General features: G+C 37.4%; 1 protein-coding gene across 1 annotated transcript in view; it reads left to right on the top strand.

Annotated features, from left to right (window-relative positions):
• Positions 1–25737, top strand: part of LOC150104569 (2-oxoglutarate dehydrogenase complex component E1-like) — a 567065-nt gene that overhangs the window by 411147 nt on the left and 130181 nt on the right. Inside the window, exon 13 of the mRNA XM_090395786.1 lies at positions 8746–8848. Coding sequence (XP_090251912.1) covers positions 8746–8848 — 103 coding nt within the window. The remainder of the gene's footprint in view (positions 1–8745; positions 8849–25737) is intronic.

Genomic DNA, 25737 nt, shown 5'->3' with positions numbered 1-25737 from the left:
ACCAGAAGAAAGATTCTGCTTCACTCCCTCTTACTTTTGATAATGTTCTGATTTCTAGTGAAGAACAATTCTCCCCCCCCCCTTTTTTTTTTCTTGGGTTGACTTTAACCCTCTCATGCATGAATTTTTATATTCATTTATAAAAAAATTATAATAATAATAATACAGTACCATTTAATCTTACAGTATTACCATGAATTCATGAATTTTGCTAAATTTGTGCTCTGTATATGTTAAAAATGACGTCCTCATATGAGGTCCTTATGCATAAGAGGGTTAATATCTAGCTTATCCTGACATATATATATATATTATATATATATATATATATATAATTCTTAATATTAATAAGATCTCTTTCATTCAAAACACTACCTTTCTCCTGTTCATCTCTTGGCACTATAAATTTCAAATCTGACCATCCTTAGAATATTGTTCTTGCATTTGGGATGGTGCACCCATAAATCCATTTTTTTTTTAATTGCATCTAGAGAAGAGGGCAGTCTGGTTAATAGGTGAATTTCTCAGTCTCCCTCCAGCCAATTTCTCATAGGCACTCATAGGTACTTTTGTAGATGTTGCTCTACTGAACTGGCCATTGCAATTTCTCAACTTTGCTCTAATTGTGTATGAACACTGGGTTAATGATTTTGTAAACAAACAAGCCCACACACTACAAACACTGCAAGCACACAACTTCTACTGCAACTCTTACACATAAACACATGCTTATTTATAATTAATTAGCCAAGAAACTTATCTGAGTCAGGAGCCTACTTTACATAAACCTTCCAGCAAAATGTCACCTGGCATAATCTTGGATCTATAACATGTTTGACTGATACCGCTTATTAGAGGTGACTCCTCTATGCTTTCCTTGAGCCATTTCTTTTTCTCCTTACTCATCTCAGAACTCTTCCAATCCAACTGTTTCCCTATATCCTGGATGAGTCTGTGACTCCATGGAGTTTTGGGATAATAATAATAACTTAATCACTAAAATTAAGCTGAAATAATGCTGGATCTAATATCCACTTTGCAAGTTGAGCAGTTATTATATAATAATAACTGCTCAACTTGCCATAAATTTTCCAACCTTGTTGATTGAGTGCTAACATCTTGACTCTCTGACCTATAATATGTTATGGGTTTGAATTCTTGCTGGAGCAGGAATGCCTTTAGGTGATAGATAATCTAACAGATAAGCTTAGGTGTTGATGGTTATTCATGACTTATTTTTCACAGTATTAACAACACCACAAACACTTTTAACAACAAAGATATTTTATTAACGCTTATATTTCGCTGATTTTCAACTCAGCATCATCAGAGCACAACACATGTAAATGCGACAGTGAGTGAGTGAAACAATATAATTGCAAAAGACAAAAGATCTAAAGTCCTATTTTTTTGCGCCCTCTAACAGGGGAAAAAAAAAAAAAAAACAGTAGTTATCCAGGAGTTTTTCTTAGGATAACCGTCTCCCAAATTTTTGGCAAATTAATGCAACCATATTTGTTAAGGTTGGGAGAATTCTTCAAAGCCATTGCTGACTCAAAAAATAATCTTTCAGATCTATAATGACTCCTAAATAGCACATTCGTTTTCTTCCATCTAATCCTGTGTGAAGGAGCGTCCAAAGCATGGTCTGCCAGTCTCCCGACTTGCCATAGTAATAGTAGCGAACGTATTTTTCATGTTCTTCCAGGTGGATGTTCACTGATCTTCCTGTTTGCCCATAATAGGCCAAATCACAGTCACATGGAACTTCATACACTCCTGGGTGTGCTAAAGGGTGAAGTTTATCCTTAGGCGAGCGGATCAGAGTTGCCAGCTTGACATGAGGTTTGAAAGTGGTGCGAAGGCCATGTTTCAACAATACTTTGGCTATCTTTTCCGATGTACCTCTGATATAGGGAATAGAAATGGTCATGTTGTATTCTTGTGTATTAGGGGAGGGCAGAGTAATGGACCTATGTAGTATTTTATCTATTTTGTAGGGATTGTAGCCGTTGGCTAAGAACGTATGGCGCAGGTATTGGAGTTCAGTGGTCAGAGCTGTATCGTTAGAACAAATTGCTCTGGCTCTGTGTGTAAGTGTTTTTAAAAATGCCGTACTGTTGGACTGGATGATGATGTGATTGTTTATCTAGGTATCTTCCTGTGTGGTGTAGGCTTTCTGTAAATAGAAAAAAGATAGTCACCATCTGAAAGGCAGGTGACTAATGTGTCAAGAAATGGTAAACAGTTATTTGATTCTTTTTCTCTACTGTGAAGTGAATTTTGGGGGTGTTGGCTGTTTAGGTAGGTGACAAAAGCATCCAAAGTCCATGGGGCCAGATGGCAAAACACATCATCTACATAGCGTAATTACACTTGTGGCTTGTATGTAGCTGTGGTGAGTACTTTGTTTTCAAAGTGTTCCATGTAAAAATTTGGTTAACGGGGGAGAGAGGGAGGAACCCATAGCAGTACCATTAATCTGTTTGTAGAATTCCCTCCCCCCCATGTAAAGTAACCTGCATTCATGGTAAATTGAAATAATTCAAAAATATCTGGGGGAAATTTAGACTTGATTAAATCAAGTGTGTCTATAAGTGGTACAATAGTAAATAAGGAGGTGACATCGAAACTAACCATTATGTCTGAATCTTTAGGATTAGATTTTTTAACCAGTGTTTTGAAATGGATTGAATTTTTTACAAAAGTAGAGGAGTTGCCAGTAAGGGGGGGCAAGCGACTTGGCTAAATGCTGGGCCAGTTTAAAAGTGGGACTATAGTGATAGTCCCACATATAAACTAAAATAGGACCAAAATATAGGACTTTAGATAAAATAGGCCAAAAAATAGGACTTTAGGTCTTTTGCAATTATATTGTTTCACTCACTCACTGTTGCGTTTACATGTGTGTTGTGCTCTGATGATGCTGAGTTGGAAAACTCAGCGAAATATGAGCGTTAATAAAACATCTTTTGTGGTTAAAAGTGTTTGTGGTGTTGTTAATACCAGTGAAAATAAGTCACTGGGTGATTGATAATCTTCATTTGCCCAAAGTAACAGCAATATCCTTCTAAATAGAAGACTGAAGTGACTTAAAATGTACCATTATCTAAACCTTAACTTCTCATTGTACTGATATATACTGGTAGGTATTCACATAGAAAAGAATGTTTTTGTGGTAATGAAAATGTCTTTTCATTATATTTTCATTAATAACTGCAGTGTACAAGTAGTAGCCAAAATTAAACCATTTAGCTTTGTTGACTATACTATTGTTATTTGTTACATGATAGTATCAGTTGTTGTTATACAATTTCTGCCATTAAATCTGGTTTTCCCTAAGGAATTCAAATTAACTACTAATTTTTACTGGATGATTAGAGAGAAGCAAATGTCCAATAAGAGAAACAGATTAGTAGTTCTGATATTTTAGCTCTTCAATAGGATCTGATTAAGTTTAAAAAGATGAACAATGAAGCTAAATGCAAGGTTCTGAAATTTGGATCTATAGATGAGATGCTTCATACTCACTTTGTACAGTTACACTAGAAGTGGGGAGAGAGAGAGAGAGCAAGGAAGGGATGATTGTAGATAGAAATTTGAGGTTTGGAGGGCATATTGCAAAGAGTGTGAAGACAATTCATAGACTTAGCAATATTTGCACTCCTCTGAGAAAAAAGTCTTTCCCTTGTTGCACAAATCAGCTGCAGATATGACTTCATCATCTGTGGTAAATTTTATTCCCTTTCAAGTGTTTCTTTAAATTTGGGAATAGGAATAGTCAGATGGTGCCAAGTCTGGCAAATAGAGTGGGTGAGGCAGACATTGAAAGAAAGCCCAAGTTGTGTATTGTCTGTTGGGTTTCGTGAGCAGGTGCATTGTCCTGCAAAAGTAATACTCCTCTTCAGTTTCTTGCAGCATTTTTCCTTCCATACCGCCTTCAATTCCTTCAGAGCTGTTGAAATAAACTGCTGCTGTAACAGTTTCCATTTTTTTTACGGTGCTTGGTAAGGATTACACCATCCATATTCCAAAAGACAGTGGCAAAAACCGTGCCTGCTAACATTTGGGTTTGGAACTTCTTTGGCCATGGGACCTTTTTGTCCCCACTCCATTAAGGATTTGGGGATCTACTTTGCTGAGAGCTTCTGCATGTCCAGATGTTGGGGGGGGGGAATAATGAACCCAACCTGTTCCCTGGATAACCCCAGAGTCTTTGCAGTGCTTTTGGCTGGTATTCATCAAGGATCATGATCCTTGCATGCACTGCATTGGTGTTTTCACGTATGATCACTGTGGAAGATCATCCTTTTTTTACTAAATGATTTAAGGAAATTACAACATCAACTGGGATATACTAAAAATAAATTTTAATTATACTTCAATATTTCGGCAGACGTGCACACAGGCACAACAAAACAGTAAGTGAGGAAGAAACAGGAAGCTGTTATTTCTCCTAAAGTCCTGATGGTGCCCCCCCTAGCGGGGCAATGTTGGTATTCTTGGGCAATTGGGCTGAAGGTCTTCTGATCTAGGTTTCCCAAATTTGAGACAGTCTCATGCAGCCAAATTTGTTGAGGTTTGGATTGTTTTTTTCTTAGGGGCTGAAGCTGATTCCATGAAAAGCCTTTCGTATTTGTATTTACTACAGTGTATTATCGTGGCTTTCTTCCACTGTATTCTATGGCAGGTATGCAGCGCATGGTCAGCAAGACCAGAGTGGCTGGTATTGGTGAAACCGGATGTAGTCCTTGTGTTTTGAAATTCTGATATTTGCTATCCTGCCTGTTTGGCCAAAGTAGGACAGCTTACAGCTGCAGGGGACCTGGTATGCACCAGGCAGGTCTGGGGGAGGGGGGGTCTTTAGTAGAGCAGATAAGGGATGCCAATTTTTATATGGTCTGAAACAAGACGTTAAGTCATGCTTTTTTAGAATTTTTGTAATTTTTTTTCTGAGGTGCCTCGGATATAGGGGTATGGGTGATGGGATTTAGAGTAATCCTTGTTGTGATGGGGGGGGGGTTGTGGTTTACTGGTTTCAATATTTTTTGGATTTTTTTTTGGGGGGGGGGGGGGGCAGCCGTTGGCTGAGAAAGTGTTGAGAATGTGGTTTAGTTCTGTGGTTAGGGCATTGTCATTTGAACAGATAAGTTTAGTCCTGTTGTGTAGTGTCTTAATGCCTCCATATTGTTGAGAGAAGGAGTGGTGGGATTGTTGGTAAATGTATCTGCCTGTATGGGTGGGTTTTCTATAGACTGAGAAAACCAAGGTTCCATCAGCTGGCGGATGACTAGTATGTCTAAGAAAGGAAGGAATGATGCTAAGTTAGCTATCCAGGCACTTGAAGAATGACCTTTCAAGCACCTTAAGCCACAAAATTTGGTCTATTTTATACGACATCTCGTGCACTACAGTGGAGAAAGAATTTTAAAAAGTACGAGATCGACACATCAAAAAAATTTGAAAAATTTAAAAAAGAACTCGATCTCGAAACCACAACTTCCTACCGAAACAGTAGTCAACCTTTCATCATTTAGTGTGAAACCTGAAGCACTTGATGCCCTCACACGTGGCCACAACTTCGACATTGCGCCCAGAAGAATACCTGCTGAAAATATTATGATATGAATTGAACGTGGGATATAACAACTTTCAAACCACGTCGCCAACGATATTAGACTGGATGTAGCTTGTGTTCTGACCAAAGCTAAACCACCAAAAGCCAACGTGCCCAATAAAAAAATTAAATCTCTACTAGAATTAAAGAAAAACAAGAAAATAATAATCACCAAAGCTGATAAAGGGAATGCCACAGTATTGCTTAACCAAAAGGATTACACAGGTAAGCTGAAAGCTCTATTGTTAGATTGGGCTACTTACCTCCCTATCGAGTACAATCCCACCAACTTATAAATTAGAAAACTCCACAGGCTCCTTAAGAAGGTCACTTCTTCGCCTGTGAAAATCACTAACAAATTAAAACCATTTAACTCCATACCCCCCCCCCCCCCAGTATTTGTGGACTCCCAAAAATACATAAGGAAAGTGTGCCATTATGTCCCATAATGGATGGCATTGATTCCCCCACATACAAATTAGCTAAACGTTCGGCCAAAGCTCTCTCTCACACTATACTGAACTCAGCCCACTTCAAAGCCAGCATAGAAAACCATACTCTCAAACACACTGACATAATGGTCAGTTTCGATGTCTCCGCCTTATTCACAAATGTCTCACTCAAAGAATCCTCAGAGCTAATCCAAGCTAAATTTCCTCCTGATATCACAGCCCTATTTCAGTTCACAATGAACTCAGGCTATTTTGTTTGGCAAGGAAAATTCTACAAACAAATAGACGGGACAGCCATGGGTTCCCCCACTCTCCCCACCCTTGGCCAACTTTTATATGGAGACTTTTGAAGAGAAAGCCTTAAACTCTGCCCCACAAAAACTAACCATTTGGCTTCGCTATGTTGATAATGTGTTTGCTATTTGGCCACATGGCTCCAATGCACTCCTCTCCTTCCTAACACACTTAAACAACCAACATCTCAGAATCAAATTCACCCTGGAAGAAGAAAAAAACAACTGCCTTCCTTTCTTAGACACACTAGTCACCTGCCAGCCTAGTGGAACCTTGGTTTTCTCAGTCTATAGAAAACCAACCCATACAGGCAGATACATTCACCAACAATCCCACCATCCCTCCTCTCAACAATATGAGTCATTAAGACACTACACAACAGGGCTAAACTTATCTGTTCAAATGACAATGCCTTAACCACAGAACTAAACCACATTCTCACCACTTTCTCAGCCAATGGCTATCCTCCCCCCCCCCCCCCAAAATCCAAAAAATATTGAAACCAGTAAACCACAACCCCCCCTCACAACAGGGATTACTCTAAATCTATCACCATACCCTATATCCGAGGCACCTCGGAAAAAATTATAAAAATCCTAAAAAAAACATGACTTAACTTTTTGTTACAGACCATATAAAAAATTGGCATCCCTTATCCGCTCTACTAAGGACCAACCTCCCCCTCCTAGACCTACCTGGTGCATACCAGGTCCCTTGCAGCTGTAAGCTGTCCTACTTTGGCCAAACAGGCAGGATAGCAAATATCAGAATTTCTGAACACAAGGACTACGTCCAGTTTCACCAATACAGCCACTCTGGACTTGCTGACCATGCACTGGATTTCTGCCATAAGATACATTGGAAGAAAGCCATGATAATACACCATAGTAAATACAAATACGAAAGGCTTTTCATGGAATCAGCTTCAGCCCTAAGAAACAATCGAAACCTCAACATATTTGGCTGCATGAGACTGTCTCAAATTTGGGAAACCTACATCAGAAGACTTTCAGCCCAATCGCCCAAGAATACCAATATTGCCCTCTAGTGGGGGCACCATCAGGACTTTAGGAGAAATAATAGCTTCCTGTTTCTTCCTCACTTACTGTTTTGTTGTGCCTGCATGCATGCGCCTTGTTCTTAAGTGTTTCTTGAAAATGGCAACGTGATGTTGCCGAAATATTGAAGTATATTAAAATTTATTTTAGTATATCCTAGTTGATGTTGTAATTTCCTTAAATTATTTAGTAAAAAATGCATAACCTACGTCTAAGCCTTTCCGCGAGAAGGAAGATCATCCTGGCATCTGTTGTCTCAGGATGCCTAGTTTTAAATTTGGCCACCCAACTGGCAACTGTTGGATATGCTGGGGACTGTTCCCTGAAGTGTCACACAATGTTTGGTGAATCTCAGTTGTGGACTTTCTTGCAGCACGAAAAACAGCACGTACCTCTGTGTCTTCAACACCTTTGACATGTCTTCTTATATATCCTAGAAGAAAAAGAATAAATTATTATAATTTGATAAAATGTGGGGGTTAAAGAGTTTTGAGACATCTTCTTTCTTGTTGTAATGTAATCAAAATTCTGTAATATCATTTTGTTCTAGGTGTTTATCAGACTTTTTCAGCCCCCCCCCCCCCCATACAATGTTCCTAATGAGAATAGACAAAGGCATGCAAAGTTTAGGGGATAAAAGATGAAGGGGGGGAAATGTGATTGGCACATTTAAGATATCAAAAGGTATGTACTGGATTGACACCAGGTAGATTTTTTATATGGCAGAATGAGGGGAAAGAAGAACTAGGATAGGTGGCCATCCTTGGAGGTTGCAAAAGAAAGTAATAAGTAAGAAGGTAGAGGTTTTTGTGTGGACAGTGGTATTAGCATGGAATGCATTGCCTGAGTGATAAATGTGTAGATACTGGACATGTTTAAGAAGTGGTACGATAGAACTTATGTTTGTCTTGGGGTCCACCATAGACAACTTTGATGAGGCTTATGATTTCATGGTGGTCAGGAATACTAATTTGGAAATATCTATTTACAAGGAATTAAACTTACATTTCATTTCATTTCATAAAGGTCCCTTAATACAGGAAAGCCATTTACAGTTGCTCTTCACTTTCAGGAAAAATGGTAATTGGAAGTAAGTGAGTTGATTTCATGTTATAGCAAAATTACAACTGAATATTATCCTGTGTTTTTTATGATTTAAAAAGTTTATATTCCTAAGTTTCAAATGTGCTTATGATGGAGATCATAATTTGAAAACATATGATATAATGGTGCATAAGGTATTGCCTTTTGTGGTTTTATTTATTTTTAATTATATGTATTATAATTTTTACACTTGTTAACATACTGTTATTTATTTGAGTAGGAGGAGAAAGAAAAATATGAAGTGGTATTACAGGAGGCTCATCATAACGCTGAAAAGGAAAGCAAAACTTACAATAAAGATTGGTTAGACTCGCCATGGAGTGGTAAACCTTATGTGATAATTTGTTTATTGTAAAATTTTCTGCTGCTTATATGTTATTTCTTGCTTTATAATATTTGATGTAACTCTTGTCTGACTTAAAAGCAGGTTTGCATTTCTATTAAAAAAAATCTATAAAGAGGTGTGCTTAAGGATCAAAGCTAGCTAGATGACTAGCTAGCTTTGATCATACATAAAAAGGTATGTAGAGGAACTCTACATACCTTTTTATGAAATGAGGAGAACCAATCAGAGTTTCTAACCTAATGTGCAATCCTCACATGTGTGTTGAGGTTTAAGTGCTATGAGGACATCATGTTGGGGGTTTAATGGAATATATACAGCACTAGGAAAGGATTAAAACAAATTTTAATGCTTCCAATATTTCATTGCATACAAATAACTCTTTCAACACACACTCAAATAAAACACAATACTAAGTGAAGCACGTAGGTGATGCTAAAGTACTATCTAGGTGGTGCACCCTCTATGGGCCTTTGTAGGTGGCCTAGGATGTAAATTGGGATCTCTGATAATCAATGTTTCCCAAATTTTGGAAGGTTTCATGTAGTCATATTTATTTAAATTTGGTTGATTTCTGAGCACCACCACAGATTCTAAAAACAGTCTTTCTTTTTTGAATTTACTTTGGTGGAGCATGGTGGTTTTCTTCCAGGAGGTCCTGTGGGTTGTATCCAATGGTCTGCATGGCCCAATTGACCATAATTGTGATTGCAGATGTATGATTTGTGTTCTTCTAAATAGATAGTTCCTGATCTACCTGTCTGTCCAAAGTAAGCCAGCTTGCAGGAAATTACATCATAATCAGGTGACAAAGGAAAGGTGGGAAATATAACAAAGGAAAATCACTGGAAGCAGAACAAAGGAAATTATGGAAAATCATACAGTGAGGACAGAACACGAAGGAACCATACATAAAGCACTCAAAATAACAACATTAAAAAAGTACAAACTCAAACAATAATAAGAATCCATAAAAAAACTTGGAGCATTGAAATTATAATAAAAATTTAGAATTAGCATTTAAATTTTTTAAGGTTACATTAGCTTAAATTAATGTCACTTACTAGAAATTTTCATAATGAACTACTGTAAGCATGTGAATAAAAATGTAGGGTGTTTTTTTTTTTTTTTTTCCTTTTTCAATTAAAATCAAATTAAGTCAGGATCTCAATACAATGAGGTCTTTCAAACACAAAAGCAGCTACTACCCAAACAAATTTAAAGAAATATTGTGCATTGTGAAATATTTCTTTATAATTCTAAGAGAACAATATTAGTTGATGCCAGCACTGGGCCTCTTTCCAATCAAGAAGAGAGATGACATTCACTGCTTCTCTCACCATTCCTCTCCCCCCACATGCTTGATTAATGCAGATTAATGTTCATTATTTCTATTTTCTTCCTTTTTGTAATTAAAATTGACCAAGTTGACTGACTGACTGACTGCTTACGTTTTCAGGTTATTTATGATTTTAATGGTACAAACTGTACATATTTAGTTTATGAAGCTTTCAGGTAAGACATTAATTTAAACTCATATAACATTTCAAAATTAATACTTTCTTTACTTTCATGGAGTCACAAAATTCATTGTGGGAGGTTTAACACTAGTCAATACATCAAACATTTGCATCAGCACATAAACTCATCAACCATTTGCACCTTCACCACCCTCTCAAATAATGCATTCCATGCTCCTGCCATTCTCCACAAATAAAACTTCTTACCATTTTTACTCACTGCTTCCTTTTGCAACTGCCAGGGTTGGTCCCTTGTCCTTATTCCTTCCCATCATTTTATCACCATTATCATCATCATATTCCTGATATGTACCCTTAGTGGGGTGTGCAGGATAATTATGATAGTACTACTTGAAAAAGTTACACCATTACTAACTTCCAATGAACAATTTTCCTCCAAATTAATCTGTTATCTGTCAAGACTCTGAAGTTATCAAACTTATATTTCTGTCTTTTAAGGCACTTTTTACTGTGTCAATCTATCTACATCTTAGTGATCTTTTCCATTCTATTTAAGTGACTATATTCCTCAATGCTAACAATGGCAAGTTCTTTCCTAATATCCACATTTTTAATGTGAAACTGCTATTAATGCATCTGTTCACTACATTGATCTTTTTGAGAACTCTCATATCAGAGGTATCCAGTCTTTGATCAAATGTTTTATTCTAATCCAGCTCTCAGATCCATGAGTTAAAATTGTTTCAACACTTGACATGTATGTAGCTCATTTAATGTTTTGACTAATTTCTTTCTTATTCCATAAAAATTTATTTAGCTGACTTCTTACTATACCAGCTTTACTAATTCTGTTGTCTATTTCCATATGCAATTATCCATCTTCACTAAAAATTGTGCCTAAATAGCTGAAATGTTTTGGTTGTCCTATAGGTTCACCATTCAGGATACAGTTGATGATTTCATTGATTCTGCATGTTTTCATTGTTTTGTCTTTTTTTTTTATTGCAGATTTTAATACCAAATTTATTACAACAGTTACTCAATTTAATCAGGGAATCTTGCAGACTTTTGCTCATTTATTCAAAATATAACATCATCTGCATAAACTAAAGAGCTAAGATTAACAATTTGGATGTCAGATTTAATATCACTTTCCTTCTTAATGTGATTCATATAGATAATGAATAACAGTGTAGATAATGTGCACCCTTCATGCACTCTTGATTTAACATCACGCTATCTTCCTATACCTCCTTCAATTCTAACTGCTGACTTCCTGCTTAAATAGAGGTTATATATTACGTAATATAATTTCCCATTTACACCATATAACTGTAGCATTTTGAAGAGCTTTCTTCTTGGCACCTAGTCATATGCCTTTTCCAGATCAACAAAACTTAAATACAAATCCTTGTTATATTCCCATGATTTCTCAACTATTTGTCTTAAAATGAAAATGCGATCCTGACAACCTCTATTTGGCCTGAATCCAGCTTGCTCTTCACTAAGCTTCCCTTCCTCAATTGTTCTTACTTTTAAGATTAGTAAACATTGGTCAGCATTCATTGTGAAGAAAAAACATACCCGTGACTTTTATTTAGGTAGTTTTACATAGTGCTTCACTTTCTTACATTTATCTCTGTATTCTCTAAGAGCACACAGTTGTTCTTAGTAGTTTTTCAAGCATACAAGAAAACCTCTCTTAACGCAAATTCGAAATGTGCAATAATCAGTTAGCATGATTGAGTGAAATGATACTATTTCCCGCTTTAAGCGAGTGATTAATCATTTAATGCGATTTTTTTACGTGCGAAATTTTTTGTCGCTAATCTGCAGTGAGCGGTGGCACTTGTCAATGTAGTGGGCAGTGGCAGTACTGCGGGCATTGCCCAATGACACTCGGCAGTTGACTCCGAGCTATCATCACAAATGCACATGCAAATTCTGTTCTCTTGCTCAATCACTTTTCCTTCATTTTGCTTTAATTTAGATACCTATAAGGCTTTATTATATTCAACCCCTGATATGGAAAAGAGAAAGACTGATAAAGAAAGCGACAGTAATAAAAAGAAAAGAAAAGTAATATAATGATTGTGCAAGACCTGGGATACAGCGAGTCTACAGTTCAGACCAGTAGGGGTGCTGCCTATACGAAATAAAAAATAAAAAAAATTATTATTTTTTCCTAATTAGTAACCAATTTATTAATAAATAAATCAACAGATTTATTTATTAATAAATTGGTTACTGATTAGGAAAAAATGAATTTTTTATTTTTTATTTTGTGTAGGCAGCACCCCCACTTAAAATTTCACCGGCCGCCACTGGTTCAGACTATGTTAAATAAGACCAAAGAGTACAAAAAACAAGGAAAAGTTGCTACAGCTTCTTTATGCATGCAGATCACCCGAAATAGAAGATATTTAATGATTGAGATGGAATGTTTTCTATCACTCTGAATTCAGGATTGTAACCAAAAAAGAATACTTCTTGATACAAGGAATATTCACGCAAATGCTCTCAATATTTTTACATCATTGAAACAGTCCAAATTTCAAGATGAATGTGAAAGCTTTACTCTGAGTTTAGGATGATTTGACTGTTTTAAAAATCGAGCTGGACTGCGTAACATAAGAATAAATGGGGAAATCTGCTGATGCTGATAAAGATTTTGCATCCAAGTTTCCTGAAGAATTGCAAAGGATAATTCAGGTGGGTGATTATGACCATCAGCAAATATTCAACGTCAACGAAACTGGTCATTTTTGGAAGTGTATGCCAACAGAAACTTTCCTAGCTAAAAGTGAACCATCTCAACCAGGATACAAAGTATCTGAAGATTGTTTTACGCTTTTATTAGGAGGCAATGCAGAAGGTGGCTTTAAACTCAAGCCTGTGTTCGTGTATTGTGTGCAAAATCCAAGATTGAACATTATTGAAGAAATCAGCACAATTGGAAAAGAGCTTGGATTTAGTGAACTGGATAATGAAGGTGTGAGGAAACTTGCTCGATTCCCATTCAGAACAGTTAAGCAAGAATGATCTCCTTCAACTAGAAGAACAGCATGCATATGAAAAAGAAGAAGAAGATAAAGAATGCGAACAAGAAGAGAATGTTATGACTAAGAAGGCTAACTGCAAAAGAACTTGAGCTAGTTTTCAATCACATTGAGCATGCTAAGCAAATTTTTTTTTTTTTATCCTGATATGGAACAAAGCTTCAAAGTCCACCAAAATCTTGATAAAGCAATTACCAGCTATCGCATATTGCATGACATGATGAAAAAGTCGAGCACTGTCCTTAAAGTATACGACTTTAAGCAATTGATTTTTATTAACTTTGATGATTTTATCCTCTAATATAGCTTATAAATGTTTTTTTTTTTTCAAATTTATGCTAATAGATGAATTATAATTATTCCTATTGTTTATTATTGTATTTGCTTAGCATGCATTAATTGATGGATTAATTAATTACATTAAGCAAGGTTTTCCTGTACTTGCATAAATCTTACCAGGAACACTGAGTAGTGAAATTACTCTGTAATTCTCATATTCAGTTTTATTTCCTTTTTTATGGATGGTTACTATGAGAGCTCTGCTTCAATCATCTGCCTTTCCAGATTTCAGGTTTTTGATGACTTTTTCTACTTCAAGTATGGATTCAAGATATATGTATTCCTAACTGCATTCCTGTTGGGGGTTTTCTACCACCATTCTGACACTGTTTCATTTAGCAGTCTTTCAAAATAATTACTCCAGACATTCTAGAATATCTTTATCTTCAGTTTTCATGTCACCTATATCATCACTGATTCCTTTTACAGTACTTTTTCTCCATTTCTAGGCTTTTTTCAATAGCCTCCAGAATATTTTGTCACCTTCCTTATATTTATTTTCTATGTTCTTACCAAAGTCTTCCCATGACTTTTGTTTAGCTAGTTTTACATGGTGCTCTGCTTTCTTCCATTCTTCTGTGTATTCGTATTTATATAATAATAATAATAATAATTCTCTAAGAGCACAAGGTGACTTACCTGCGAGCAAATTTCCATATTCTTTCTTCTTTTCCTCGGTGCCATTGAGTTCTCATTTTACTATTCTTACAGACAACCTCATCATATGTGGTGGAAGTGAATGTACAGAACCAGGGAAACTAGAGTTATTAAGGAGGGAGTGGGGGGTAGATATGCAGATTTTAGGGAGAAGTTGAGTGTGTGAATGTGTGTAATATGCCCAAGCGAGTAGGAAAGACCACAGATCAGAATGGAATAGTTAGTATAAGGCATCAAAATAGGGATGGAACAAATCGGCTTCTTCAGTTCATGTATACAAATACCAGAAGTATTAGGAACAAGAAAGAAAAATTTTTAGCCTTGGCCAAAAATTCTTCCTTCTTGTTCTAAATTCTTCCTTCAAATTGTCAGTACCCTTGACCATTCTGTTTAATCTGAGTCTCGGGTCTGGGTTAGTTGAGGGGGGTGGGGGGTGGAAAGAGGGGAAAATAGTTCCACTGCATAAAGGAGGTTCCAAGACTGCTGTTGTAAATTACCAACAGATTAGCATATCATGTCACTTCCAGACCACAGGTTATTGGCATTACCGAAACATGGCTGACAGAAGATGACACAGCTAGTGGGATTGAATGTGAGTGGTATGGTGTCTTCAGGAGAGACAGGGAGAATAAAATGGGGGAGGTGTGTTAGCGATGATAGCAGATGAGCTACAGCCAAGGAGAATAGAAGTGGAACCGCAGGATAGAGATAAGAGCACGTTTGAGGCTATTTGGTGTAAGATTGAAACTAGCAGAACAAAATATATAGTCGGGTGCTGCTATAGACCAGGTGATGGAATAGATGGTGGAGATAGTATGCATAAGCAAATAGAAGAAATGAGTGGAAGGAGGGTAATTATTATGGGAGATTTCAAACTATGGTAACATTGATTGGAAGGAGGATAGGGAGGAATGAATTGGATTTTATGTGGTTATTAAGGGATAACTATCTGCGACAGCATGTAATGGAAAATACTAGGGGACAGAGAGTGCTTAACCTAGTAATTGCATCTGAGAATTTGGCTGTAACGAATATGACCAGGTTGCCACCAATTGGTAAGAGCGATCATAGGGTCTTGACTTGGGAGGTGGCCAAAGGTGTGGAATTTACAATTAACAGAGGGTACATGTGGAATTATCGGGCTGGTATGTATGACAAGCTTAGGAGATTGATTGGTACAGTGCCATGGCATGCAAAACTGCAAGGGCTAGAAGTTGACATTGCATGGGGGGCGGTTAAGAAGTGTTTGCATGAAGCAATCGCTGACTGTATACCTAGAATCCGAATAATAAATCAAGTAGGAGTTAAATGGATGATTAACACCATTAAGCTTGAGCTGCAAAAAAAAGAAACAACTATGGAGGGAATTTAAGGAGAAAGGTGACTGGCAGACACATGAACAGTATAAATCCGAGGCTAGAAGGATAACAAGTCTAGTAAGAAAAACAAAAAAGGATTACGAAAGAACATTGGCCATGTAGGCTAAAGACAATCCTAAACAGTTTTTTAGATATGTTGCAAGTAGAAGAAAAAATGTATATGGCAGAATGATTTTAAAGAATGCTGATGGTAGGGAGGTAACCGAATCAGTTGATATAGTTGAATTACTGAGCAAGCACTTTGCAAGAGTATATCATCCAGGTGGTGACATTGCAGAAATGAATGAACCAAAAGTTTATATGGGAATTGTGGTGAATGAGGTGGAGGTGAGTAGTCTATTACACAACCTCAATGTCAATACATCTGTGGGATTAAATGGTATACCAGCTCGTGTCGTACGTGAAACGGCTAAAGAATTGTCAGTACCCTTGACCATTCTGTTTAATCTGAGTCTCGGGTCTGGGTTAGTCCCGGGGGGAGGTGGAAAGAGGGGAAAATAGTTCCACTGCATAAAGGAGGTTCCAAGACTGCTGTTATAAATTACTGACCGATTAGCATATCAGAAATCGTTGTCAAGGTCTTGGAGAAACTAGTCAAGAGAAGAATACAGAATTGGATAGATGAAAATGGAATACCGTATGGGGGACAACATGGTTTTGTGAAGAGTAGATCATGCCTCAGTAATTTGCTCACTGTTTTATAACACGGTAACGACTGAACTGGATAAGGGTAATGGGTTTACAGTGATTCTACTGGACCTTTCTAAGTCCTTTGACAGGATGCCACATGGAATTCTAATCAATTAAATGCAGCATATGGGAATGGATAGGAGGGTGGTTGATGGAGAGATACCAGAGAGTGGTTTATTCAGGAGTTGAGTCCAAAAGACAGCTTGCGACTAGTGGTGTGCCGCAAGGTTCTGTTCTTGGACCACTACTTTTCAATTTGTTCATTAACGATATAGGAAAGGATCTGAGAGGAAGTGTTCACTTGTTTGCTGATGATGCAAAGTTTGGTAGAGCAATTGTGAGTGCACAGGATGTCAAAATTTTTCAGGATGATTTGGATAGTTTGGAGGACTGGGCTAAGGAAAATGGATGTCAATTTAATGTGGCAAAGTGTAAGGTTATGCATTTTGGAGTGAAAAGATTAGCAGCAGTATATCACATTGGTGGAACCGTACTCCAGGAAATTGATGAGGCCAGGGATTTGGGAGTGTTGGTGGATAGGGAGTTGAAGTTTAGGGGGCACATTGCAAAAGTGGCTAAAACAGCTCATCAAATCACTTGGTTACTGAAAAATACTTTAACGAGCAGAGACAAACAAGTTATTGTTCCTCTATGTCGAGCCTTGATAAGACCCCATCTGTACTACTGTGCCCAGATATGGGCGCCAGGGTTTCTTCTTGATGGGGAGGTGGTGGAGAGGATCCAGAGACGAGTGACCAAGATGGTGGCAGGTCTGTGGAATGAACCTTATGAGAACAGATTGAAGATTTGTGGGTTGCAAAAATTGGTTGATAGGTGGAAAAGGAGTTATATGATTGAGACATTCAAATTACTGAAGGGTTTCTATAAGATTAATCCAGAAGATATTTTTGAGAATAGGACTGGTGGTGGGAGGACTAGGGGCCATACTTGGAAGCTGGGCAAAAATGTGGTTAACAGGGGTGTTAGAGCTAGGTTCTTTACTTGGAGAGTGGTAAATGAGTGGAATAAGCTGCCAGAGTCTGTTGTGGGTGCTATGACCATGAATGAGTTTAAAGCGAGGTATGATAGATACTGTGTGAAAGACGAATAGTTGTTCTTGACATGATGTTAGGGCCTCCCTCAATGAGTCTGTCGACTCCTTGGAGTTGCCCGTAATAATAATAATATGTCTGGCTGGCTGAATCAGTCAATCAATGTTTTCTTTAGGGTTTGCCATTGAATCTCCAAGATTTAGTTCTTGTTTTCAAACTCTTTCATTTTTTCTTTAAGGATGTTTTGTGTATCCTATAGTTCACTTGTGAAAGCTGCTCAACTTTGTTTTAAAACTTTCTTACACACTTTTATGTTCTATTCAATATGAAATTCAAATTCATTTTACCATATGAAAAATATTCTCATGTCTCAGCAATATCACCTTTGTCTTCTATTATCCACCAAACTCTGAAGTCTGTGTGCTCTCATAGTCAACATTGTACAGTCCTGACATTTTTATCATTATCTCTGTACACTCTCCAAGGTTACTTCATCCCCTTCAAATCCTGTGGACCAGATCTGATTATAGAAATCCAGATGATTGATTTCTATTGAAGAATTTTGATAAAATTTTGAAATAAAAAAAAATGAGGCTAGGTCAAATCAAACATTCAGTTTGTCTGAATGTTTCAAATTATAGAAGTAATGAAGAGAGATTAGCAGCATTGTAAAATTGCAATGAATAAGATTGGAAATGAAAGTGAATTAAAATTTTTGAAATTCAAGAAAAGTTATGTCAGAACGGATGACCACATTTACAGAAAAAGAAAAATGCTACAAAATGTTCATGTAAATGCATGAAAGCAGATGTGGGCTCATCAAAGCTTTTATGCAATTGGACTACCACCCTTTTTTTCCCTCATGATCAAAGCCTCATTAATATTGTAGTAATTCTGCAAGATGTCTTCACAACCTTTGCAGCATGTCTTGTGAACTTCAGATTTCTATCTACAGTCACCCCAAGACACAACTTTCTTTTATATTATTATTCAATATAGAAAAATAATTCAAAGTTCTGCTAGAAAATGCATTTGTTGACTTATTATAAACAAATTATTGTGTTTGTGTGCATTTCAATATTTTACTGAAACACACAGACACAATAATTTGTTTATAATAAGTAGACAAATGCTTTTATTACTTTTTTACTTGTAGGATATTTAAATCATTACAAGAAAACAATCATTAATAATGATAGTATATGATAAAATGTTAATACGAGTCATACAAATATTCTGCACTAGTAAATGGGCAAATGAATAAGGATATGCTAATTGCACTTATCTGATTGTAAGATTTTTGTCGGGGACATATACTTCTGTTAGTAGAACTGTATTACAGGAATTATAAGCAGGCAAAAGGATTTTGGAGCTGGGATGGCAGGTTGCTGAAAATTCAGGTGACACAAAGTGATATAAGTGGTGGTGTTGAAATAGATTTTGCCACGAGTTTTGAGAGAATGTGCTAAAGAGCTGACAGTGCCTTGGACCTGGCTTTTCAATGAAAGTCTGGCTGCGGGAAAGGTGCCGAGGGAATGGAAGGAAGGTAAGATAGTGCCATTGCATAAGGGTTGTAGCAGACTGGAAGTGTCTAATTATAGGCCAGTTTGTGTGTCATCAGTTGTTAAGATCTTGGAGAAATTAGTGAGGGACCGTATACAGCATTGGGCAGATGAGGATAATATTATCAGTGAGAGTCAACATGGATTTGTTAAGGAGGTGCTCTTGTTTTAGTAATATGTTAGCCTTTTATAATAAAGTTACAAGAGCAGTAGATGAGGGAAAGGCATATACTGCCATTTTCTTGGATTTAGCAAAGGCATTCGACAGGGTGCCACACGATAAACTGATATTTAAGTTGTAGCACATGGGTTTGGATGTCAGATTGGTCAACTGGATTCAGGATTGGCTGTCGGATAGGTATCAGAGAGTTGTGTAATGTGGGGCAGTTTCAAGGAAGCAGAGGGTTACAATTGGGGTCCCACAGGACTCAGTACTGGGACCTATATTGTTTAACCTTTATATCAGTGACATTGTCAGTGGATTGCAGGGGGATATTCAGTTGTTTGCGGATGATGCGAAGCTGGTAAGGTTTATTAGTAATAGTACAGATGTGGTAGCCCTGCAACAGGATTTGAATAAGCCAGACAGATGGACAAATGAATGGGGTGTCGGTTGAATGCAGCAAAATGTAAGGTCTTGAGGTTTGGGACACATCGATGGGATGCGCATACTCTATGGGAGGAGTTGTACTGGAGAAAGTAGGGGAGACAAGAGATCTGGGGTTGATGATTGATTGAAACCTGAAATTTAGGGGACATATTGCAAAGGTGTTAAAGGTAAGAGGATTGCTGCAATAATGAGGAGGACACTGACCTGCAGAGATAAAAGGATTATCATTCCGTTGTGTAAGTCTCTGATCAGACCACACTTAGACTATTGTTCTCAGATTTGGTCCCCAGGATTTGAAGGGGATAAATTAACTTTGGAAAGGGTACAAAGGCAGATAACAAAGATGGTTTCAGGACTGTACAATGTTAGTTATGAGGATTGGCTGAGGGAATGTGGAACTGCAGAGTTTGTTGGAGAGGAGGAGCAGAGGTGATATGATTGAGACTTTTAAACTGTTCAGAGGTGGTTACAGGGTTGACACTGGGGAGTTCTTTTGCTTGGTTGAACAGCGGGAAGGAGTGATGATAAAGGACCATCCCTGGAAGTTATGGAAGGAAACTGTAAGCAAGAGAGTGAGGAGTGGTTTCTTTGCATGGAGGGTGGTTGAACCATGGAATGCATTGCCTGATAGAGTGCTGAGAGTGAGAATGGTCAATGAGTTTAAGTAGTGGTATGATAGATTTTGTGTTTCCTAGGAGGGACCTTCCATGGTGATTTTTGATAGACTTTGTATCTCTTAGGAACGACCTCCCACGGTGAGTCTTTTGACTCCATGGAGGCCTGAATAATAAACCAAAAATGAAATAGTAAAACTTCTTTTGATGTTGTTGCATTCATCCAGCGTTTTGGCACAACAAGTTAATGAACTGTATAATTGCTGTAATGAAAAAGTTTCGGAATGAGCAAAACAAGTCCTAATATGGCACCATCTAGGTTAAAGAAAAAAAAAGAAAGGAGACAGTCATCCTAAGACCAAATTAATATTTATTACTTTTATTTTATTTTATTTTATTTTTTTCAAACTTTCTAAGACTATCATTTGGACTACTGTTTCAAAACTTTGAACTTTTTTTTTCTTTTTTTTTTTTTTTTAACCTAGATGGCGTCATATTAGGACTTTAGTCTTGTGTTGTACGCTGCAATTACTTATACTAGCCCCACTATTACACCAGATTGCAGTTGTCTTGCATTTGGAGCAAACTTTGTGTTGTGTGCTCTGAAGATGCTAGATATAATACCAGCGAAATATTAGCTTTTAAGTTAATAAATAGTTATTTTCTTATCCATCTGTGTTCATATGAATACTGTGAAATCTATTACAACATATTTTCACTACAGATTGATGAATTTTGATAAAATTTTAAAATTAAAAAATTAGGCTAGGTCAGTCAAACTTTCAGTTTGACTGACTTAGCCTAATATTGTGATATATAACAATCCTTGCTTCTAAGGCACTTCTGACTTAATCAATCCATCTGCATGGTCTTCCTCTGGGTCTCTTTCCTGCCATCTTGGCATCAGACACCTGTTTTGCTAAATTTTCCTCACCTATTCTATGTGGACATACCACCTTATATCTCCTGGCTGCCTGTTCTATCTAACATTGCTTCACCACACAAACGGAGAAGACAAGCCTCGATTAAGGAATTTAACAAAGCAATGAGCAACCCACTCCTGCCCCTACATCAGACTTTCATAAACCCACCTAGTCTTCACCTCAAATCTAGAAAGCCTCTCTGGTCCATGGACGAACTCTCTTCAGCTGCGCTGCCATCAATATCTGACATATGGAGAGAATACTGGTCTAACAATCTACCAACAAACAGCTTTCTGGTAGAAGATCCTTGTGCTCCGCAGCCTTGTTTTGATCTTCCTAGGAAGATTTCGTCATCAATAAATAGGATCAGAACTAGTCAGGGTAGATGTAGCTACCTTCTACATAAATGGAGGCTGTCAGATCACCCTTATTGTGATTGTTCTCCCATGGCTCAGACAATTACTCATATTGTGTACGACTGCCCAAGGCAGCAATTTCACGGTGGTGGCCTACAGGACATCCACCCACATAGTAATGGGTGAGGCCTTGAATGGGCTTTCCAGCCTGGACCTTGACCTGTAGTTGGTATGGTGGTGATGGTGGTTATGGAGGAAACAGAAGATCACGGTCCGATCTAACCACAAAGATGTTATTCTCGTAGTCACTCTCATAGTCCTTGTCATGGTATCAACAGAACTCCTCCTCGTGTTAGAAGATGATGATGTAATGTGAAATGGGCCTCCTCTAATGGATCAAGTTTTCTCACACAAGACACAACTGCTCTCTCATTAAATCTAGGATACAGCTACATTTATGTTGTGAGAACATGCAGCCTTGTCATACTTGTTACAGCAGGACAATAATTGTTCATGGCTTGATTATGACAAGTTACTTTTACTTTATTTATAAAAAAAAAAAAAAGGAAAGACTTAGAAAGCTGGTTGCACCTTTTATGTAATGAACTTTTATATGTTAAGATTTTCATCATTTGTTGCTGGAAAATATGACTGTACTTTTCACTTACCAGTTTCATGTAGCCATGAGCATAAATAAATAACCTTATATTAGCTTTGCTTACGCATTCTTGAATGCTAACAATGTGTGAGCAGAGCAAATCTAACCTTATCTTCACTTTTAATATGATTCTGCCATTGATGTAATATGTTCACTCCCCTAATTTTTCTCAGAACACTCTATTGTCTTTATTCTTTGATCAAGTTCTTTATTTCTAACTCAACTCTTTGATCCACAACTTAAAACTGGTTTGAACACTGTCTTGTGTACTGCTAGTTTGAAAGTTTAGATATATGGATATTTCTCTCTTATTCCATATAAATTTATTCAGCTGGCTACTCACCATGCACTACAAGGCATGGTGAGTAGCCAACACCTTAAACTTTTAATGAATTAAAATACCATTTATGAAAGGTTAGAAAGAAACATGGATTTGAAAACCAGCAATACGACATCCAAATGCTTTATAATATTGTGTTGTGGAAATTTTATTGTTCAGTCAGACGAATTTTGTGTTCAGAAAGAAGCATTCTAAGAGATATCAAATTTATCACTAGATTATGTAGACCACCCACATTATGCAGTATTCACCAGGGGGAGATAAAATTCTTATATTCTTGCTATGAGAGGTTTTATAAATAGTTCCGTCCTCTTAATTCAATGTGGTCTTATAGTCAATTGCAGGGATGACTGGAGAGCAATCCCAGGCAGAGAAGGCCAACTTAAGGCAGTTAATTCACATGGGGCTAACCACCTGGGTATTAGTCATTTTTGCACTTTAGTTTCAATTGGTCTTTTCGTTGTTCATATGAGATTGGTGAAAAAGGAGAACTTGATAGACTTTGGCTATATGATGATATAAAAAAGCTGAAGCGTTTTCTCTCCCTTTCATGCTATCTATCTATCTGTATTTCTTTCTTTCTCATAATACCATCACTCTTGCACCCCTATACTAACTACTCTAGGGATGTGATGAGCAACCCTTTACTTTTTCACCTCAATAAAGGTCAAAACCGTCTAGGTAGTGACCCTTCCCATAATGCATAGTATTATACATGTCTGCAAGGAGATGTGCTTTGCATTATGGGACACTAAGGCAAGTGATGCGAAGTCATACCAGCTTTACCACAAGTTGCCCCAGTCCTGAAAATACTTCAGACGCAAACCTTGTTTGCTTACAAGATCAGAAGGAAGAGATGAAGAGAAAAATCAGGAGAGTAGTACTGAAGAGACAGAAGTGCTTGGCAGTGGAAACAGTAGTAGTGTGAGAAAGGAAGAGAGAACGGGAATACAAGAGAAAAACGGGTGGAACTTGGGTGGACAGGGAGATATGTCATAGAGAGAGTGAATGTTGAAAGTGTCAGTGAATGTGTGTATGAAGATGGAGTATATTGCAATGTGGGTGGAGAAGTGGAGACTGAGCAGGTATATGTGATAAGCAGTGATAAAGGTGATTTGGCAGGTGTAGTGGGGAAATCACAACCAACATATGGCTATAGGACTGGCTACAGACCTAAAAATGAACTGTTGTGTTTGTTTGCAAATGCCAGAAGTATCAGAAAGAAAGGGGATGAAATGGTTTCCCTGATTAAGTTTATTCGTCCCCAAATCATTGGAGACATGGTTGAATGAAGATGATATCATAACGGGAATAGAAATGGAAGGTACAGTATTTTTCGTGCGGATAGAAAGGGCAGGAAGGGAGGGTGGTGCTGCTGATGATAGCAGGGGAATTCAGTCCACATAAGGTAGACATGAAAGGGGGAAATAGTGACAATGGTTATGAGACAGTGTGGGGTAACATGGAGGTTCAGAGGAAGACATATTTAGTTGGATGTTGCTATAGTCCTGGGAATGTGGATGGTGGTGATGAAGAAATGTATAAACAACTTGGATTAGTGAACAAAGGAAGGGTAATTATTATGGGTGATTTTAATTATGGTGGTATAGATTGGAATGAAGAGATAGCGTTTAGGAATTAGGAAAATGAATTTCTCGAGTTCTTGACAGATAACTATCTCAGGCAGCACGTAAAGAAAGGCATGCGAGGATCAAGAGTTCTAGATCTCATCATTTCATCAGAGGATGTAATTGTTGGGGTTTCACATTTTCCTCCATTTGGTGAAAGTGATCAAGAAGTAGTCACCTGTGTAGTGCTAGTCATATGCAGACTTTTGCAAGGAAAGGATATATATGTGGAATTATAAGGCTTGCGATTATGACAACATTAGGAGACAACTTCGAGCTATAACATGGAACGAGGAGTTGAGCATTAAGGAAATAAATGCTGTTTGGGAACTCACAAAGAAATACCGGGTGTTTCAAAAAGAATGACCTGATTTCAAATAATTATATTTAATAATGACAATGTGGTACAGTTACAAAATAAATTACCAAGTATGAAGTAAGGCCAAAAGTTTCTCTCACCACAGTCGCATTCATTTGTGGTTCGTGGTTGCAGAGATATACAATTTTCAAATTGGGACATTCTTTTTGGTAATGGTAATCAGTCACATGAAGAATATATAAAGAACAAGCCAGGAGAGTGACTCAGTTAATAAGGAAAACAAAAATAGAGTATGAGCAGAAATTGACAAAACTTGCCACATATCTAAAAAAGCCTAGAGACTTTTTTAGATATGTGGCAAGTAGAAAGAAGAATGATCATGAAAAGATGAAATCAAGGGATGAAAGTGGTAGAATGGTAACTGCTGTAGAAGACATTGTTGAGGTATTCAGTGATCAATTTATAAGGGTGTTTCATCCTGATCAGGGTGGAATCATGAGGAACATAAGTGTAGAGGACAGCTTAATTGTGAGTGAGCAGGAGGTATTTGAGGAAATAAATAACCTTGATGTTAATAAGGCAATAGGATTTGATGACATATCACCATGCATCTTGAGGGAATGTTCCAAGGAACTGGCAGTAACATTGGCATGCCTATTTAATAAGAGTTTGCAACAGCATAGATTCCAAGGGAGTGGAAGGAGGGTAAAATTGTTCCACTGCATAAAGGCGGTGATAAGGCTGTAGCTTCAAATTATAGGCCGGTCTGTATATCTGGAGTTGTAGTGAAGGTCCTGGAGAAATTGGTGAGAAGTAGGATACAGAAATGGGATGATAACAGCAGTATTCTCTGTGGTTATCAGCATGGGTTTGTTAAGAGGAGATCATGTTTCACTAACTTATGTACTGTAACAAGGTGACAAATACCTTGGACAAGGGAGATGCATATACAGTGGTGTACTTGGATTTTGCAAAGGTTTTTGATAGACTGCCACATGACAAACTCTTAAATAAATTGAAACAGATGGGACTGGATAACAGACTTCTGTGTTGGATCAGTGACTGGCTGTCACTGATCATATGGGGGTTCAGTATCTCGAAAGAGAAAGGTCACCAGTGGTGTGCCGCAGGGGTCATTTTGGGGCCATTGTTGTTCAATTTGTATGTTAATGATATTGGGTTGGATTTAACTAGTGATATCC

This window comes from Typopeltis vanoorti, chromosome 7 (assembly GCF_054136105.1).
Source record: "Typopeltis vanoorti isolate ZY-2024b chromosome 7, IOZ_Tvanoo_1.0, whole genome shotgun sequence".
Taxonomy (NCBI): domain Eukaryota; kingdom Metazoa; phylum Arthropoda; class Arachnida; order Uropygi; family Thelyphonidae; genus Typopeltis; species Typopeltis vanoorti.
Note: the sequence above shows the minus strand (reverse complement) of the source record. Positions and strands in the feature narration are given on the sequence as shown.